The sequence below is a fragment of the Ornithodoros turicata genome, chromosome 5 (genome assembly GCF_037126465.1).
Source record: "Ornithodoros turicata isolate Travis chromosome 5, ASM3712646v1, whole genome shotgun sequence".
Lineage (NCBI taxonomy): Eukaryota > Metazoa > Arthropoda > Arachnida > Ixodida > Argasidae > Ornithodoros > Ornithodoros turicata.
Window position 1 is genome coordinate 52,409,983 of NC_088205.1, and position 21,759 is coordinate 52,431,741.

General features: G+C 46.9%; 1 protein-coding gene across 4 annotated transcripts in view; it reads right to left on the reverse strand.

The window, feature by feature from the left end:
• LOC135394475 (phospholipid scramblase 2-like) overlaps nucleotides 1-21,759 on the reverse strand; it is a 184,745-nt gene that overhangs the window by 100,268 nt on the left and 62,718 nt on the right. For all 4 annotated transcript variants that reach the window (XM_064625228.1, XM_064625230.1, XM_064625229.1 and 1 more), the window contains exon 3: nucleotides 18,478-18,534. In XM_064625228.1, coding sequence (XP_064481298.1) covers nucleotides 18,478-18,534 — 57 coding nt within the window. The remainder of the gene's footprint in view (nucleotides 1-18,477; nucleotides 18,535-21,759) is intronic.

A 21,759-nucleotide genomic window follows, 5' to 3' on the forward strand; every position in this document is an offset into this window, starting at 1 on the left:
CAGACAGATCCGATATGCTGCTCCTCGACGCAACAAGTAATGCCGCTGAGACCTACATGAGCATGGTGGCGCGTACAGTCGGTGGCAAACGCGTTGACTATGCAAAGGGTAAAAGTTACGGTAACAGATGTCGCGTCGCAGCTCTTGCATACAACATGAGAGGTGCGAGATGGCACGACTTCTATCTGCGCAAGTTCGTCGCGAAAAGTCCATCATCCGCTCTGAAGAAACTAATAACATCAAGACAAAAGCGCAACGAACGAAAATGCAAAAGAGCGTTGCGGTTCGACAGGGCTCCAATATCGAGAACACCCAAATTCGCAAGCACCGTTGGGGACAAGGACTATGGAGGACAATCTCAAAAGCCAGATCTGGACAGGACAATTTTTATTGAGAAAGCCAAAGACTTTGTGCGTGGCATACAGATGACCAGCCAGGAAGCTGACAGTCTGCAGAAGTCTACACTAGAACAGAACAAGTTTGATCTATGGCACTCACAAAGAAAGATGAGGATACCATCACCCTCAATACATAGTATATGTCGCCCACATAGAAAAACATTCAAGCACTCTTCTTTAGTGAAGGCCATAATGTATCCCAAGTCGTTCCGCAGCAAAGATTGTCAGTACGGCATCGACCACGAGGAAGACGCAGCATCAGCATTCCAAGCCAGATACCCGAACGTTGAAGTGAAAAAATGTGGCCTTTTCGTCGACCCTGATATACCTTACGTATGCACCACTCCTGACCGCCTTATCGACAACGACGGAATCCTCGAAATAAAATGCCCTGCAACAGCACAGAATTACATGACCATCGCAGAAACCGCTCGCAACCATTCCATCGGCGTAAAAATATCGAAAGACGGCAGCTTATATCTTCCAGAATCACACAAGTACTACTTCTATCAAATACAAGCTCAGCTAAACATTGCGAAGAGGAGCTACTGCAAACTCGCAGTGTGGTCGCCGACGGACCTGCAAGTTGTAACCATCGAGAGGAACCTTGCGTTCTGGCAAAAAATATTGCCTAACATTAAGAACTTTTATGTAGGATATATGATTCCTGAGCTAGTTGATCCATGAGTCACGAGACACATGGAACTACGGGATAAAGCAGTGGACATGAGCGAACTGGACGAACTTTTTTAATTCTGTTGCAACTTCATCATCCTGGCAAGCTGCATAATAATGTTATTCGCGTGCAGCGAGTGTAGATATCGTGTGTGTATACAGTCAGTCTAGACCTATACGTATTTGGTGTACTGTACTTAAAATACTGTCTTTTAAATACAATTAGCGGTATTTTGGCACTCTACTTGATACGTTTTGTTTTGTGTATTTGTACGCTATTTAAAATGGATTTCATGGTATTTTGTACTCAATAACCTAATTACATATTTTGGATCTCCCTCTCAAACTTTCTGTGTCTCGTCTTTCATTATCTTGCTTGTTCAGTGGAAATTTCCTGAGTCCCTAGGGCTTGACCCGGACATTGGCCCTTCCTGGAAGCCTCCATTTAGAGATCTTGCCCTGTGTGCACTAATCCTTGGCGGGTGAGGGTTCAATTATGTGTGCCCTGACGCCGAATTCTGACCTCGCCGGGCAGGGACCTGCTAGAAGTTTGCTTTGTTTTGGTCACGTATACTTAGTGGAGTTATGTGGTACCTCTTTGTCATCTTTTTGGGACTTGTCTTTAAACGAGTTCTATCACACAGAGGCGGCTAGCGTATTGCGCGGGGTTTAGGTGATTCATGTCACATAGCAGCGACTAGCCGCATTGACCAGTGACTTTTTGCGTTCAAGGATAAATAGTATCTTAATTGTATTTCAAATACCATTTGAAGTATTTTACTCTATCTTAATTACTTCGATTTTCGTGTACTTATACTCTATCTTAATTACAATCTAACGTTAGTATTTATTGTATTTACTTAAATACATTTTCGAGTACCTTGTACACGTCTGACTCAGTCTGCATGCAATGCAATCTAATGCATGCACAACTTCATACGCTCCTGTTGGTGAGCGCATTGCGGGAGCAATCGGACTGTGCCCTGGCTGGCGCTTCCCTTTCATTCTTTTTGCAATAAATATATCCGCCCTCACCCATCCCCCAATCGAAATGTTGTGCAAATAACACCATGGAGATAGGGTGACGGCAGGAATATCCCCATGACTTGCCTGCGTCTGTTATTTCACGTATCATAATCGCACAATTCAACATAAGTTCACGGCCGAAAATATGATGTGCTGCACCATCGGTGCAAGCACGCGAATAACTGTGGATGAAGTCGTGTGGTTGGTCTCACACAAATCCTGTAGCTAGACCCGGAAAAACTCAACGGACATCCATAACGAGCAAGGCGCAAGCAAGATCAACCGTCGTCTTATATGCCCAGTGTCAACAACTTTAGCTGGATTTTTTTGTACCTCTTGTACTTACGGTCACCCGCATGCATGTTATTTGCGCTCATCTGTGTGTACGTGGTGCAACTAAGCAGAAATGAATAACACTTGTCTATGCAGATGAACAGTCCATTTGATTGGCTTTAATTTTGTCCTCTGACAACTAGTACAGATCGCACCGACACTTAGGAATGACCAGAGTACATACAAATGGACTTAGGAACGAAGAGAAGCACATGCACGATAAAATTCCATAAACAGATGGTCTGATTTATGACGAACAGAACCTGCTGTTGTATATAACACAGCCGCACACGGCGTTCGAAAAGTCCTCATGAGTGGAATGCTACACAATAATAATGGTACACAATTCACGCGTCTTTCCGACACACTTGTTCAAAATCAAGGCACGTCTTCTCGTTCTCAAGCCACATTTCACGGCGATCCTTCCCGTAGCGGCCGCTTAGTTACATCCTCGACACCTCATCACCCACACATCGACTTGTGTTGGTTGCATGACATGTCAGCACATCTTGACCATGCCAGATTCAGGTATGAATACTGAAAAATATATCGCTCCATATTTGGGCTGAAGCATACACTGGGTTGTGAACCACTGTAATAAAACAAGCGCACTCCCGAAAACATCACGCAACTGACACACAGAAAGTACAAGTCGTACCTTCTCTTCAACACCTATTTGTATCGTGCATTACGCCACGATTACGCCAATTTATGTCCTACTGATTGCAGCCGAGGTCGCAGTAACAGGCCATGCGTGAGGAGTATCGATGCACGACGCTGACGCCGGATAGAGCAGGCAAAGTCATTCACCATGATAAGACACGCGCCGTTCTGGCCCGTCGCCAAGGCAGGTTGAAACAACAACCTCACGCAGTGCACGTAGCCACGTAGCTGTTTGCCTTCCCTCTCGCTCTCGCACCTCCCATCTCGATGTATCCCCTCTCCCGGAGCGGAAGCCCACTGGGGGCAGCACAATGCAGCCTATGCTAGCAGACGACAAATGTCCACACATTTGTCCCGTTCATCTTGAATAATACGAATGTTAACGTTGCAACTTAGCTTGTACTGTCAGCAGGGGACACAGATGCACGTCCTGACATATTTTTCAGGCGTTTATTTCGTCGCTGAAAGGTCTGAAGAAGTAATTTCTGCTGCTCCCATAAGACTCCATGTATTCGCATTCACAGAAACAAAAAATCGTCTAAATTCGCCCATTTGCCGTATTCAGATAAAAAATATGTCAGGACGTGCAGAATTTGCCCATGTATTACCAGCTCGGCGTACTGCTCCATTACTGCAGTAGTTTTCGAGATGAACTTCCCAATGCAATGCCCATAGAGAATACATTGGGTTGATTCCGCCTTAAAGCGCGTGAAGGTAACTTTAATTAGTGAGTTTGTAGCGACCCGATCACCGTCGTCATGATCCTTGTTGCGCAACCGAGCTTGGGGGATGGCTTCGTTCGTGAGGCTACAGCTGTCGATGGCGCCTGCTCTGCGGCGAAGACGAACGAGTGCGCGTTCACAGTTGTGACACCAGATTCTCCGACTGCTCGACCCTTACACGGCACCTATAGTAAGTTGCACAAATAACCGATGGTGACGTCGTTGTTACTGTAGTCAACGCTGATGACTGGCTGCTGGAGTCAATGATGCGGTCCGCAAGCGCAGCGAGAGCGGCGTGGTCTATTTCCCCTGACGCTGCGAGAATCATACGGACCTGTGCTGGCAATCGTTGGAAGAGCAACTCCCGTACGATACGATCGTCTACAGCGGATTGCGGTTGTCTCCAGGTAACTGATTAATCTTTTGAAGAAGTTGAGTGGGTTTACGGTCGCCGAGTTCCTCAGTTACAAAAAGCTGCCGTAGGCGTGTCGACTCAAATGCTGTGAATCATTTTACGAGCGCTGTTCGGAAAGCGTCGTATGGATTTGCTTCGGGTATCTGTGACAGTATGTCTCGAACTTCCGCCATGTCCGAAGGTGAGAGAGACGATAGGACATAGTGATATTTCGTATTTTGGACTCGTGACGTTGCGGTTTGCAAACTGTTATTCGGCATGGATGAGCCATAAGACGGGCTCTGCAGACCAAAACGATGGGAGCCGAAATGGGGAAGCGCCGGGAGCGATGATCTCCAGTGATTGCTCAGCTTGGTCATCCGCCTGCGTAGCCATGAGAATGAAATGTGCCGAGGCCGAGTGGAAGTTGCTCCTATCACGTCCGGTCACCAATTTCGCAAATTGCTAACCAAGGAGTTTGGCAACATAGCCGAAAAAGGAACCATCACGTTTAATCGCGCAGTCAGTCACGCGACAGCCAAAAGCAACATGACGATGGTGATCGGAAGTTCATCGGCGATTTCAAGGATTTCTTGGTTAGCGATGCCTTTAAACGGAGCCGAAATCAGAACGCTCCCACGTTCAGTTTCACGTTCAGTACCTCTCCACAAGTAAGCGACCTACAATTCCTACTTTCATCTGTGGAAAGGCTCTATTGTGATGGGGATGCACGCACCTGTATGATGGGGACCTTATAGCTTTTTCTACACATTTTTTTTGTATTATACATGTGTTATATAAGAAAAAAGAGAGCACTACTTCTGCTGCTTTTTTTAATGGTACTGCAAGTTTGTTGCCCTCACAGGCTCCCCCGACAACATACGGAACGGTATTCGGAATGGGTCCAGTGGCTTAAGGAAGTGAACAAACGCGACCTCATGTGCTCAATTCATTTCCACGAGTCCTCCTTTTATGGTTGACACAGTCAGGCTGTACTGAAACCAGATGCATGCCCTAGCATTCCGGCACGTCAAGAAAGCACGCATGTTCAGGTGATGAAGCTTAGACTGTTATTCTTTTTAGTGCCAATCTCTCCAATGTCACTTTTCTCAATTTCATCGTGCTTGTGCTTGTGTGTAGGTCGTGTAAGAATATCCACAGCGAAGTGCGTCTGATATGTAAGTCCCTTCAAGCATTTATCACGAAACCATGACAGAGGAAGGGCTTCACCTAGGCCATTCAGTTGAAACTCTGAATGTGATCAACTTCTTGTCTGAGCAGGGATTTTTCATATTCGTTAGAAACTTCTAATAAAAAGTACATGATCGCCGCATAAATGTAACTTTTTGAAGTGTCTCACATGGGTGGACAGGTAGTTTGTGTGAGGCATACTCATCCAGCACATGGTAAATAGAGAGAGAGAGAGAGAGATTATGGGTTTAATGGCACAAAGGCAACAAAGGCCATAGAGCGCCAAAACTACAGTGAGTATGTGAGAGATGTTTATGGGAGAGATGATGTGAGAGAAAGAGTGTGTGGTAGTTAAAAGCTATCTACAGGTATGAGAGATGACATGGACAAGGATAAGAGAAAGAGGAGGATGACGATAACAAGTGAGTATGGCAGTTAAAAGCTATCTACAAGTGTGAGCGATCAGGTGATCCAGGATGAGATATTTACATGAGGAGTTCGGTGATATTGGATAAAAGCGGAGCAATACTTAACATCTACATCTGACTAACTAACCCACACATGGTGAAAAATTGGATGACATTATTAAACGTCACAAGAGGAGTGTCACCCAGTAGAAGGGCTGGGTGGAGTGGGACATGGTATCTGTAGAATGCGGTGAAATGCTGTTGGCGTTCGAAGTGAGGGCAGGATGCCAGTACGTGCAAGACAGTCAAGCTGTCACCGCAGTGCGCACAAGCTGGCGAATCCTGACCTCTGAGTACGTGGTGATGCGTGAGCCATGTGTGCCCAATCCTCAGCCTCGCGTAAGAACTTCGGAGGATCTTGTTGATGTGTTCAGTCCGATGCGGGGGCGAAACATGTGGCTGTGTGAGGTGTAGCTTGTTATTTTCTTCCATGTCCCACTCCTGCTGCCACTGTGTGTACACAGCTCCCTTTAACACTGGCAGGATGTCTTGGTAAGGTAGTCCTAGAGCTGACTCCTCTTGTGCCAACGCTCGCCGAGCCTCACGGTCGGCACGTTCATTCCCCGGGATCCCAGTGCGGCTGGGGACCCAGCAGAGACAGATTGAAAGGCCTCGGGAACAAAGTTCAGTCGCAAGCGCTCGTACTCGCTTGACGAGGTGATTCTTGCTTTCATAGCGTGAAAGCAGCGCGTGCACAGAGCTTAGCGAACCGGAATAAATTACTGAATTTTGAAGGTCGTTTTGTTGAATGTGCCGCAGAGCCAGGAGAATCGCGTAAAGCTCTGCGGTGAAAACTGTGACGTTCGTGTTCAGGCGTGCCGTCATAATAGAATCACCTTCAAGGGCAACGGCCGCCACACCATTGCTTACTTTGGTCCCATCAGTGTAGATTGCATGGTGGTTCCCGAAGTTATGGTGAATCTCCAGGAATTCCTGGAGACTGGCAGTGTGTGCAGTGGATTGTTTGTCAAACTGTGTAATTTTTAAATTGGATTGTAAATAATGGTAAATAACTCAGATTCATTCATTCAGAACAACGAAATCATAGCTTAGGGGGGAATATGTTTAATGCAAAGTAAAAAAAAAGAGAAGGGAAAGGTGCCACGATATGGGCTTACTTCTCCCTAAGGCTTTCAAGCAAACAAGAGAAGATACAAACAGCTGGGATACAGAAAATTATGAAAAAATACAGAAGAAACAGCTCCTTCACTAATTGTTGCGCATAGGACGTATCAGAGAATGCCCAGGAGTTTGGATTCCCGAAGCAATCGTGCCAGCGCAGACGTGACTTCATCGTGCTGGGTAGAGCCAAGTAGCACCGCGAGGAAAGCTCTCGGTAGCCTAGTTGAGCAAGGTTTGTATGCAATAATGCCAAAACTAGGAAAGAATCTCCAGCAACGTGTGCAGGCACTACAACTGCCTGCATCAAAGAGCAATGCTACGTGCTACGACATGTTCTACATCTTGGCTCCTCCGTCGTTCACCTCTTATATGCGAAGTACCACACTGACAGTGCAGCGTGGCGTGGTGAGGGTGCCTATGTATTACAGTCGTAGCTTATTACAGAGAAAGTCAATGTAATGATATTTTCATGGAACGAAAATACAATCATTTGCCGATTGATGAAATATTAATTTACGTATTTCCTCATTTTATTAACAGTGCCCCCTGGATCACAACGCATTCCCTTAGTTACGAGGGATGTTCAAGTCAGACCGAGACTTTCTGTCTCCTGAGTGTACCAATCGCGCTACTTCTTTTTCGTCATTTTCACACGCGACAGGCCTCCGCGTCCACCACGTGGTTGTCCAAAGTTTGTGCAAAACAGTAGATACGTGCTGGACAAGATGGCCGACAACGAGGTGATAGCGCACATCGAACAGCGAATTGTTTTTCGTGAATGAAGGCGAAAAGTCATCTGAAATGCACAGAAGACTTCAGGCTCAGTATGGACATGATACAGTTAGCCGCAGAAAAGCGTTTGAATATGGTGCGAACGGTTCCGAGACGGCCGTACATCAGTGCAGGACGATCCCGGCCGCGGCGGCTCAGAGCTCAGTGTCAGAGTTCCTGAGAACATCCAACTTGTGGAGCGCCTGACCTTCAAGGACCGACGGATAACATGTCTCGAACTGTCTCGAAAGATGGACCTTTCTGCGGGAACGTAGAATACTATCATTCATGAACACCTCCAGTTTCGGAAACTTAGTGCCCGTTGGGTCACGAGGCAGCTCTCCGTGTTTGACCGGCAGAGAAGACGGGAAATCTCCCAAGAGCTAAGGTACCGTTGCAACACTGAAGGACTGCCGTTCCTTGATCGGATCATCACGTGCGATGAAAAGAGGGTGTACCATTTCACTCCTGGGTATAAACGCGCATAAAACAGTGGAAGCATCCGGGCTCGCCAGCTCCCAAGAAGCTCCGAAGCACCCCGTCTGCGGGGAAGGTCATGTCCACGGTTTTCTTGGACAAGGCTGGCGTTGTTCATGTTGATTTTCTGCCCAGTGATACCACCATCAATAGTGCATATACTCCACAACAGGTTCTATTACTACACGTTCTCAGGGACGTACATAAGGCGCTGAAGCAAAAGCGGCCGGGCACCATCACCAAAGGAGTCCCTCCTCCTACAAGACAATGCACGCCCGCATACCGCGCACCTTACGACACGCACCTTACAGGAAATTGGCTGGGAGTCGCTGCCACATCCCCCTTACAGTCCAAACTCGCCCCCAGCGATTTCCATCTCTTCGGGCTACTGAAGGCGTTCCTTGGGGGCCGCTACTTCAGCTTCGACGACGAGGTCAAGAATGCGGTCCGATCATGGCTGCTACGCGCTGGTAAGGATTTCTACGCTGTGGCATGCAAGCACTCGTGAAACGCTGGGACAAATGTACTAGTGCAGCTGGAGATTACGTTGAAAAATACGGACAAGCCGTTGAATACCCGAAACTTCGAAGCCTCAATTTCGGGTCTTTTTTTGGGCAGTTCCATTTTCAATATCGAGCGGATTTCTTGGTGGATGTGACTAAGTTCGCTACGGGCTCTCTAATTCTGTAAAAAAAAAACGTTAGGTTGACTTGGGAAATTTTAGAGTTCAATTAAAGAAATTCAATTTATTTTAATTAAAATCAAATGAAAATATTTTTGCAAGATGGCAAATTCAGTTGCCACACAAGTGCCGTTTACCCCGTATTTTTCCGTCGCCCCGTTTTTTTAATAAAGTCCGAATGACACGTTTTTTGAAACACCCTGTATAATTGTACTTCATGTGCGGTGGTTATGCTAAAGCATAACTTCCGTGAAGACTCTAGTTGCACGGGCCCTGCATGACTTGCCTTTGCGAATCGCTTGGTAACGTGTCTGTAACTGTAAAGGTAAGAAGCAGTCGTGAATGTTGCAGACATGGTTGCATCTTACCAGTTGCTTATCATGTCCTACATCAAAAATATTAAATACGAAGTGCTTTGTGCAATAATTCCCGAGTACGGAATTAATTCAGAGGCGAACCAGCAATGTCACCCATGACGACAGTCAGATAAATTGCCTCACTTTCACACGCCATGAGCTGAGTAGTGAGTTGAAATAGCACTCTACAGAGAGATAAGGTGCACCCACTGATTTGATTTCAAGGACCTATGCTATGCCCTAACTCTTCAGATCCCCGAAACAAGATTTCTAAGTGGCAATATGTGCTCTGGTATTTTTTTCCTTCGTCTGCATGGTGTGCAACCACATGGCTTCCGGAGCTTTCGTGTGCCCCTTATGAAAATGGATTTATCCTTTCTGCAGACCTCTTGTGGACTTCTTGTTTGTCTTGACAGTAAGTTGACATTGACTTCTTGTTGATCAAGTCAACAGGAATTGCTGTTGACATCATTTTGACAATCTCTTGAACTACCGTATGTGTACCTTCTGTGGACAAGGTACATAGGTGTCGTTGTTCACAGTTTGTGGACTTCCTGTGCACCTATGTAGCAAGTGCTTATTTCCACCTGTTTTTTTTATAGATGAATTCTGCATTAGTAATCACTGAATTATCGGCCGGTAATGTCCCTAGATGTCGACCACTACGGGGTACCGAGCATCCCATGGGGGCGTGGGGGGGGGGGGGTACATGTGTATAGAGGCATATTTGTTGGTCTATATTCATCGGGAGACAAGCTTTAGGGGACCATGTGGGGTGTACACCCCTTATGGGTGTTCATGTTGTGGTTGTTGTCGTCGCTCTAAACAAAGCGGTATTTGAATCTGAACTTATGATTAAATGTAGTAGCTTGAATGCCACTTTGTCACCTTTTAGCTATACACTTTTTCGATGGCTTTGAGAAAGCGGTTGCTCGTATAATTTATACTTCAGTTCAATATAAAATTTTATTTCCAACTTACATATATATCCACATGAGGATCATGCGCATGCGACAGGTTTGCTCCACATTTTGACTCTGCGCCTCCGTGTCTCGCCGTCGCCTCATCACGAATGGGTCATCGCCATTAGCAGCATCGGAATGTCGTAGGAACGGTTGCAACATGTTTCAACTATCTCCGCGTTCGCTCGTCCATTATAGAACAAAGGTGTATTGTTACTTCGTGCAGAGGAAACACACGAGACAGAAGCGTACAAAGTCCGTGCCTGCTGGGTCACAGGCCAAGACCAAACAGACACTCAGTCTTTATTCAGGTTCGCTTTTGTATATTTCTGTGTGAGTCAGCTGCGTCACGTATTGTTTACAGTTCAAGTGATATCGCTCGCTTGAGCTCGAAGAGATAGCGCTTAACACTACATCTCCTTTTTTTTTAATTCATACAGGTTACTAACGCTTGTACATCAATTTAAGCACAAACACAAGGAAATGCGGAAATGAATACACAGGTTCTAACTTACGGATTCAAGTAGACGCGAACAAAGACAATGCAAAACTTCAGAAAGCACGCACTATTTTTTTTTTTTTTTTTTCAGATTTCCGGGAACCGCCGAGGTGGCTTAATTCGCCGTCCATAGAGTGATACTTTCACGTTCGATGTTGGCGTAATGTCCGTGTTTCCTTGTTGAGAGTGCGAAGGCTGGCCGGACTCAGTTGGCTGGGTCACTTCACCGTGTCCGACAGAGTACCCGGTGCCTGTGATGGCAGTCTTGAATTCTGCAGGCTGCCCTGGTGAAGGAGATGGGATGGTCGGTGACTGCCACGTCTGGGTTTCGGAAGGTGTAGGTGGAATGGCGATGAGCTGACGTCTGTTGCGTCGGAGAGTACCTCGAGGAGTTTCCACCGTGTATGAAAGCGGTTCTGCTGTTTTCCCGACCACTCGACCCTTTGTCTTCATCTCAGGAATCCAGACCTGCTGTCCTGCAGCAAGAGGAGGTAGAGACCGTACCAAATGACGCTCATCGAAGTTCTTTTTCTGCTGGGCTTTCTGTCCGCGATCTTTTCTGGCCCACTTGCGAAGATTCACGTCCCCAGGACGAAGAACAGAAGAAGCCATTGGAACCCGACTCCGAAGTCGCCGGCCCATCAGTAATTGCACAGGGCTCAGGCCGGACGGTCCCGGTGTAGTCCGATAGCTGAGCAGGCTTAGATATGGGTCGGACACCTTGTTGAGTAGGCCTTTGACAGTCTTCACCATTCTTTCACTTTCGCCGTTCGACTGAGGGTACTTCGGATTGCTTGTTGTATGCCGGAATCTATAGTCCCTGGAGAACTGAAAGCATTCGTCACACTTGAATTGAGGACCATTGTCCGAGTACACCTCTTGTGGTATGCCGTAGCGGGCAAATATTTCTTTCATGCGCTGAATTACAGCTTTTGCTGACGTTAATGAAAGCCGCAGAACTTCAGGGTATCGCGAATAATAGTCCACCAACAGCAGATAGTTAAAACGATTCAGGTAGAATAAATCAGCTCCTACTTTGTTCCATGGAAGCTTCGGGTCACCGACGTAATCATCGGCTCGCGAGGATGGCTGTTGTTCAGCGCGCACTGCTGACAGTTCGTGACGACTTGTCTGAGCGCTGCACTAACACCTGGCCACCAAACAGAGTCTTTCGCTCTTGCTCGGCAACGAACGACTCCCTGCTGCCCTTCATGTATCCTGTCTAGCATTTCCTTTCTGAGTGAGACAGGTATGATAAGTCGACTACCCATGAGCAGTAGGTTCTCGCACACTGTTACGTCTGCCCGCTTTGCGTAGTACGGCTTTAGCACGCAAGGTAGCTCGTCTTTGGAGGGCCATCCTTCCTTGCACGGTTTATATAATTTTTTACATAACGGGTCTGCCTTCCGTGCGGAGCGAATTCTTTGAGGTTGGTCAGTCGCCGCAGGAAGGGAACTGATCGAACCTTTTACGAACGAAGCAACTTCAGCGACAGTCAGCATCCCAGTTTCTTCGGAATCCGCTTCTGTCGGGGCCCTTGACAAAGTGTCCGCCGTTGCGAGTAGTTTTCCTGGAACATACTGAATACTGAACGAATATCGCATAAGTCTCATGCGAAATCGCTGTATACGCGGAGTTAACATGTCCAAAGATTTCTCCCCCAGAAGTGTCACAAGCGGTTTGTGATCCGTATTAAAGACAAGGTACCATACCTCGTAGGTATTCATCAAACCGCTCCGCCGCCAAAGTCAACGCCAACGCTTCCTTCTCGATCTGTGCATATCGGCGTTCTGCCGTTGACAGAGGTCTTGAGGCATACGCCACTGCTTTCATTTCTTCGTTATCTTGCTTCTGAAGCAAGACTGCTCTCAGGCCCTGCGATGACGCATCTGCTGATACGATGGTTGGACGGGAAGGGCTGTATTTTGCCAGGCACTTATCGGTCGTTATCAAGTGTTTTAAGTTATCAAAACATTATTTCTGTACTGAATCCCACGTCCACTGCGCAGATTTAGATAGAAGTGCTCGAAGTGGCTGTGATCGACGCGTGCGATAACTGGGGCAAGAACCGCGCAACATGATTCATCATTCCTAGGAACCTCCTAAGTTCCGTAACATTTGTGGGCGGTGGAAGGGTCTTGATAGCGCTAATCTTTCGAAGGTCAGGGAAGATTCCTTGATCAGTGACTATCACTCCGAGAAACGAAACTTTGTTGACTCCGAATTTGCATTTATGTCTGTTCAGGGTCATACCGCTTTGATGAAGACGGTTAATGGTTATTTGCTGGTGTCCCCGCACCCGTGACAGATAACAACATAGGCGGAACGGCCCGCACCTGAGAATAAGTATAAGGCATTGTACATTGGGCATGCAGTGTGTGGCGTGTTACGATAGTAATGCCACTGGCAGTTGAAAAAGTAATGCTTCAGGAGGTCTGTTTCGGTACAATCTTGAACTAAACATACAAAGAAGGAGGGCTACGTGACAGGCAGGAACGTAAATGTGAGCTCAAGTCATTGAATAGTTAACACTATCAATACACTGCTGCAGACCATACGAACAAGGGCACACAAGATGCTCTGATATGCTCTGCAGGAATGTCTCTGTACCCACAATATTAGTACAGCAGATACAAAAAGGCATAAAGCAGGTTTCTGAATACATGACATCACTTGAATACAACACAAGCTTCTGTTGCATTGCAAGAACACAACAGCTGACAAATTGACTTTACTTAAGCCTGATAAAAATAATGTGGCACACATGATGCTGCTTGAATGTAATCCTGAAACATCTTGAAAAGCACGTAATTTGTGACAGAAACACATCAAGTGGAACATTTAGATTTACCTTGCTGAAAATTGTGATAAAGTATGTGCTGTTGCACGCATGAAACTGCTTGAATGTAAAGGCTCTAGAAGAACACCTCATGGTGACCAAAATAGAACAACTGAACCAATATTTAAACTTATAGCTTATTCAAAATACACAAGATGAGCTGCCGGACATATCATACTGCTTAAACGTACACTTTGAAATCACTCAAGTAAGGACGCAAAACACCTCAGGCATGTTTGCTCTAAGCTAGCGAGAAACAGCAAGGGTATACGAATAAAAGAAGTCGAGCACAAGTGATGCAACGCACTTGATTCATCAGAAAATGAAATCTCCCAGTACCAGGTCAATTGTCACTGCTCCGTCAGCAAAAACAGATGAACTTCGAAGGGACGCCTTGTTGGCGGTGATGACAGCCTTCACAGCCAAATCTCGAAACTCAGAAGGTGATAAGGTGTACCAGCTCGCCTGCGCCCTAGCACTTCTTCAGAAGGTGATAGTTGGGACGTGGAGTGCAGACTTCTCGGTTGTGCCAGAATGCCTGCTATATTATTTACCAAACCAGGCACTTCGAAATCAGTTGTGAAACTAAAACATGAAAATACGTACACCCACTGGGGCCTAATCTCTAAAAGATGAAGCAGTAACTATGGTAGCTAGAAAGGGTGGTGCCCCGGCCTGCGAGAGAAGCGCACGCTCCCGCTGGAAGAAAGGCGCAGAGGGCGCTCCGAGCCGGAGGTATGCGTTGTTTTCCCAGTCGGCGGTTCGCATTTCGATGAGTTTCGCCAATAATCGCGTTCGGAAGCATTTTCTTGCGAGTTTATTTTTAGCCGAGACACTACGAACAGGGGCTACGTGTATTCCTGAACGATTGCGGGGCTTTCACATGAAAAAGCAATAACAACAAAACGCGATTCGCACGATAACAGCCGACAGATTCTAGCGAGCGCAAAAAGCTGCCGCAGCTGCTCCAATTGCATATTATACCTTTTAGTTATCCGCCCTTTCCTCAGCAATAACGGCACTTTACTGCACAAACAGGATACATTTGACTATTTATGGCTAGGACGATCATACAGCCCTGCCCTGAAGTCTTGGCGACTTGCATAGCAGCTACCGCAACGAAAATAAAATAAGTATTAAATAAATAATAAATAAAGCTTGTTTAAATAAATAAATAAACAAAGCGCTTGGCCTGGTCTTCCTGCGTGATATAATAGTTTAGTCGAGACTGTTTGGGCATATTCCTGGGTACTCTTCTCTGGTATCTGTCGAGGTTTACGCCTTTTACGTAAAAACAGAGCTTTGTGATCAAGTAAAATTTGCACTCAGCACCTGTTAGTTCATTTCTGTGGAGATCACAACCAACTTGGTGTGTTGAGGCTCGAGCACTGGTGGTCAACCCATATAGCTGTCAGGATGTAATTTGTACATGCTGAAAAATCTAGTGAAAGCTGCTTCAAAGGAAGCAGGGAAGAAGGAAAGGGTCCTTCTGTGCCGACGTATTCCCGGCGTCTACAGCTTCATCACCCATGTCAGGGTCAGATGTATTCCTTCTTTTGCAAGGCACTGGCGACTCCACGTTGCAGTTCCTCCTGTTGCGCTGAGCGGGCAGTTTCTTGGAATTTGTCCGGGAATTTTTGGGTCCGGGAGTATTGTACGTACCGCACCATCTTTCAGAATAGGCTGGTCACGCTTCATCGGCTCGATCTTGACGTTCACGACGGGTGCGTTGGCGTAAAAGCGCAGTCGTCGAAGTGTATTTCGCACACGGCCGAATGCGTTTGGAGAGGCATGTCTGCACTTGGTGTACACTGATTCCATTATTGAAACCTTTCTGGATCCTGCGGAACGGCGAAGAGCGCGAACTTTCCAGTTGCGTAACGGTATCCAGTGTTGCAGCCGGGCACAAAACAGTGTTTGACATGCTGCTTACATTGTCCAGGCATTCAGGTGTCATCCCTGTGCGCTGAGAGAACCAAGTGGTCACTTGCTGGGAGATACAAAACGCTAAAAAGACAAAGAAATAGACGAGCGGGCCGGGGACGCAAGCAAAACGTACGCGCGAACACGGCGAACATAGCATACCTCAGACTCCCAGCGCCCGCTGGCGCCGTCTTCCAGCGGCGGCGTGCTCCGATGTACGGGAGAAGCGGCGCGGTCGAAGTACCACCCTTTCTAGCTACCATACAGTAACCGACACATATCGTTTTTTTTTTTTTTTCTATGTGATGACATTTGCACAGCATGACTGACTTGTCTAACATTACGCGACTTACCTTCATCTCTTGCCGTGTCCTGCCCCTGCAATCTCCAGCCGCCGATAAGGTTTGCACAGCATCCCGGTCGAGATATTTTCGGATTCGTGTAAAAGTTGCGCGTTGCTTCCGTAACATTCATACGGGCAGAATGAACGGATCAAATTGCTGCTTCCCTGCTAGAAATGGTCCCATTGAAGATTTTCCGAAAAACTCATTGAATTCAATTGGACGTCTTTCAGACGAACAGCATTAAAAAATCAACTGAAATTCCAATTCCCAATAGATGATTTGGAACAAATATTATATAGGACACAACTGCTGTTTTAATTGGTCTCAATGAAAATCCTCTGTAGAAGTCAATGGGGCCCAATTCGAGACACATTGAATAGCATCCATACAAATTCATTCGAGGTCAGTCTTGCGTCCCATTGAGCCAACGTGCTGCACTATGGAATTTCCCACTGAAGTCACCCTGATATTCTCCCTGCCAATGCACTTTTTTAATGAGTAGTAGTATTCAAAACCGTTGCTCCTAATGAAAGTTACGTTGAAGAATGAAAGAAGTTGTGGCTGCAAAAAGAAATACACTCGGTGTGGTTTCTTCGTGAAAATTTATTGTTCACATAACAATACAGTAGGTGTGAAACTATGACAAATAGCAAGACACAAAAACGAAAAGTTATTTCAAATGACTTGCACATGTGTGAGTATTCATAGAACTGAGAAACCACACGAAACAATAAATAGCACGAACAAATACTCAATTCAGCACTTACGCGTCTTTGAAGGCGTACCTACGTTCATCACCAACACACACTACCGTAATCCATGGAGGCTCGTTCTCGCAACGTCCAAACAACGAACAGCGCACAACGCAGGGGGGAAATTTTCTTCAATCACTGAGTCTTTCGACGACCATGTTCTTCACTGTCTTGTGCACCTGCCGCCTCACGATTTACGATCTAGCCTGCCGTACTTGAGCAAAAATTAACGCATATCAAACTCAGGCGAGACTGCGTTCCCACGACGTCGTGATGACAAAGACTCCCTAGCCTGCCGCCTTGTACAGGTTCAACCTGCACGAAATAGCATTTCAGATACACTTCATATAATATTTCAAATACAATTTGAAATGACGTCGCTATAATGTCAGAAGGCAAAAAGGCATATTACGTACCGTTTCACACAGCGCGGTTGGTAACAGTCACTAAAACACTCCACTTCATCTTGCTATCTTTCCGTCAGCGCTCATAATACCTGCAGGGGTAAAGGCATACAAAGAGCAGGAACGCCTTACACGTCAACTACGTACCTTAAAACGGCAAAAATCATAAAGATAAAGGGCGAATTGATGCAGATGCGCGACCGCCATCCTCACACTTCGACGATTCATAAGAGACTGACTATTCCGCTGGCGACTGGCGGACGCTTCCACTTCTGTGCAGTGCAATATTGCATGAATTGCAACACAATAGCTTCAAGTGGGAGGCGCAACAGTAGGTTATACCACGGCTCCTGTACCTTTGAGGAAATATTCAAAAACATTTGAAATCACGCGAACTATTTTGGAGCGCGGATGGGGAAACGTGCTACGGCGCCGAAAAGGTAGCATCTCATTCCTTCAGTTGGGAATGATCGTGTCTCAGTCGTTCACATTGAGCCAATTCATTCAATTGGCTTCGCATTCCTTGTATTGGTGGAGTATCTCATTAAATCAATTGGAAGTCAGCGTTTCTCATTGATACTCATTAGACCAATTCCTTGAATTGGTTCTTTATTCCCTGTGCGCAGCCTTCGCCACACAACATGGTGGAACACGTTGTCGCGAAGGCCGCTTCCATGCAAAACTCCCCATTTCCCTCAATGAGAAATACTCCTCTTATGCACATTGAATAAATTGGTCGTCTGATTTCACATTGAATCTCATTGGAACTGCGGGAGAATTCATTGAGATCATGCCCTTCATTTCCAGCAGGGTTTCGAAAGTAGCGCACAGTCGGAGTTATAACCGATTGTTGCAGTCAATAGCTTTTTTTTTTTCGTATTTCGAAAACTTGTGGTTTGAAACATTGGAACTGCACACTGAAGTGTTCTTGAGGACTATAGCAAAACTCCCACGCATTCCTGGCACGCAGCACAGAACTAAACACACCAGGAATACGCACTGGCCCAGCAAATGCTTTGTAACCGAAGGAAGCAAAACTCACGTTCCTCTTGTGTACAGTGAAGTCACAGAAATTTATTGAAATTTCTTGTGTACAGTGAAGTCACAGAAATCCCAAATAGCAAACTGTTATATCAATGTCCCGGTCTCAATCTGCACAGCAGACGGCTCGACACAAGAAACCGGCCGGCTCGGCGGAAGAAACCAATTAAGTCATATGTCATGTCAAGCTGGAGCGCCCTCAGACCGCCCAGACCACGAATGTGTCGTCGACAGACGTAATTTCAGTAAAGCTAAAAATTAACTGTTTGGAAAAGCTGAGAGGAGTTTGGGATAATTATTTTGCGCTCATAGTCAGCGTTCCCTTATAAACACAACGTGCGAGTACCGGTTCATTCTGTAACACTCGAAAATTCGCGTAGCTGAGCTGTAATTAACGTTCAAGCGCTATAAAACGATAGACACAGTATACACTTACTCTCTCGGTATACAAGTTGCTGGTGTTTCTTGTAGCCGTACAGGTAGATCTCTGATGCTGAGGAAATAGAAATACATATATCAAATTAGTCTCAACCAACATCTGCTTTAAGACGATACATATCAGTTTTAAAGGTCAACTCCGGGCAAAATTCATTGTCCCATATCACAACACAAGCAAGCAGGCACAAAGGCTTTTGCCCACTGAATGTACCTCCAAAATAGTTTGACCAAATACCCCATATTTAGGGAGAAATCAATTTTTGGTTTGCCGTGCACTCAAACCAGTGACGTCTGGCCAGCTTTCGCTTTGGCTCTTCTTGGCTTGTTGACTTGTTCGAGGTTTCGCAATTGCCAGCATTCGTCAGGCTGAAAGCGAAATCGAGAGCTCGTACATGCAAGGACCACGAGCACCGTCCTCTTCGTCTAAATTTGATCACCATCGTTTTCCTTCGGATGGTCAGCACACAGAACTTCGTCTAAGGTGTCCTAGCGCCGCTGCAATGCAAGGCAATGCACCAGGCAAGCACGGTCATGTGCTCGCACACAAAGCTTCGTGCGTTCCTTCGTGCCTGCATATTAAATCAGTTGTTGCTGCAAGCCGATCGTTTTGGTTGTTCCTCTTGTAGCTAGCCCATACCAACATTGTTGGTCAGGGTGTCGAACCGAAACGTTTTTCGTTCCGATTTTCGTTCCGGTTCTATCATAAACGGTCCGGTACCGGTTCTGCTCCGGAGCAAAAAAATAACGGTTCATACCGGTTTTAACCGGTTCCGCTTCTGGTGGACATATTCATTCCCAGAAAAAAAAAATGCTGCAAAATGTAAACCCGTTTGTATGCATACATCGTATTTAATATTAATAGGCAGCTGTGAAATTGGTAGCTCCTGGTTCCTGTAGGAGACTGTCTTTCCAAATGGGCTTTGTCTTTTCTCGAAGCGTATGATACAGAGGGACTTGTTTGTCGTACATGTATTCAACTTCGCTGCTCTCAAACAGGGGACACGTTGCGCGAGATTACCGAAAGAGAAGCCGTTTCGCAGCACCTTTGGGTCGCACATTGGTAGAGGGTCACAACCGGTCACATGTACATCTAAGTCTATGTGCGCGAACGATAAAACGTTACAAAGGGGGCCTAAGGGTCATAGTACACCGACATACATTGCACCGTAACCGTTACCCTCGTAAAGTATCCATGATACGACTTCAGAACACACGACGACAGTTTCATTCGCATACTCGTAGTTCAAACTAGCGAAGTTTTTGCTTGAACCCAAAACCGTTAAATAAATTTTTCAGTTTCCCTCCTGAGCAAAAAAAAAAAAAAAAAAAAACGTATACGGTTTCGATTCCGTTCCGGTTCGCACCAAAATAGCGGGGTTTTTTTTCGGTTTTCGGTTCCGGTTTTCGATTCGCTCCGACACCCTGTTTTTGGTGACCCGAACGAAGAACACCATGTTCGGCGCAATACGGCCCTTCACCATCCCAAATTCTTGACACCATCGACGAGCACTATCAAGGCAAGCTATCCCTGGAATCCACCGCCATTACTCGACCCATGTAGACCGCATCATAACGCCCTATGCTTCTCGCCCGACACACCGACCGCTTTCGTCTACTCTACCGACCAGCTACCGATCCGACCGACCACCAACGACCCGACCACTCACTGATTCATCGCATCCGCCCACCGATCATCGCTTCACGGATTCCAGGGACCAACCTGCGCTATCCACAGCTTCCGGCACACTGACGACCCAGTGCTTTAATCTGATGCATCCTGCACCTCGACGCGCATCCGCTGCCGGCAGCGAGGGCAACGTGATCGCCTGCCGGTTTCGGCAGTCGCGGCAGCGCACGCCATGGCACGCATCAGCCGGCGTCTCTTCAGTCCTCACGGATACGCAGCCTGACTTCATGGGACCCTAAAAGCTCTCGCTCCCGTGCCAGTTGTGGTACCCCGGACCACGACTTGAACGACTTCGCCACTCATCGACCTCTTCCTGCAACGTGTGCTGTACTGTGCCGTAAACATATCGAGCAATGCGCGGTTTCCACGGTCGCTCTTGCCCGCCTCCACCGGTGTAGACGCGCTTCTTCGTTCTTCTTGCTCGCCGCTCATCGTCTGAGGGGGGAGCACTGTAGTATATCTCACCATAACTGTAGCAGGCCGCAGACAACGACGAAGATGACCACGCGCCTGGAGCATAGGCCTCCGTTCCACCGGCGCGGCCAGCGGCGATGACACTGGCGACATGCCACTCTCATCACCTCTCCGCGGCATACCATCGCCGGTCGGGGCTCATCCAAAGGCACTCCACCTCCTCTACAAGCACGGTCATGTTCTCACGCACGAAGCTTCGTGCGCACCTTCGTGTCTTCATATTAAATGAGTTGTTGCTGGAAGCCGATCGCTTTGTTTCTTCCTCTTGTAGCTAACAGACACCAACACTTTTGGTGACCGGAATGTGAACCGATGTCCCTTTCCGGATCAGAAGCCAACAACCAAACTCCGCCCCCCAGCCCCCGGAGCCACGGCCGAACCTGTAATGAGCCATGTCGCTATTCGGTTGCAGCCATTTTCGGCTTTCAACCCTAGTTGACAGTGTCATCTTGTGAGAGATGCGGAGTGAAAGAATTGTGAGAATGCCGTGCTCCTCACCGTACGAGCTGCTATGCTAACAGCGAAGATGTTTCCTACCAAGTAACCAGTTGATTTTGTGCGCGATTGAGTGGTACGCAACCGGTGGTCGAGTGCTCGAACTTATCAAGGTAACAGTCGTGTGTGCTCGAAGCACTTTGTATCAGAATGTACGAGGTCGTTCACCTGAGCACCGATTTGGACTTGCAAGGTCTCCAAAAAGGGATGCGGCACCTGCCTCGTTCGACGACGACAAAGACGATAACAAAAAAGGACTGAAGTTGCAGGTAAGTGTCCGCACGAACTTGCACTGTGGCTTGCATACAATATGAACATGTGAGCGAGAAATATGGGGCTGCTGAGCCCGATAGTCCGCGGGTTGTACGTTAACTACGCAGTTTCTCAGAGAAGTTGGGTGCGAAATTACATGAAATTACAACAAGCCTGAGCCTGGGCACAAAAAAGACGAAACAGCCACAGCAGCTGAAATCAGCAAGAACTTGAGGGGGGTTCCTGTTTTGAGACGCTCCGTGTCTGTCTTCACTTCTGTATGATCAGGCTCATCCGTTTCCCAACCGCGGAAGAGCCCCGTACCCCACTTCATGACAGCATTATTCTTTCTCTTTAAAAGAAGGGCTGTGC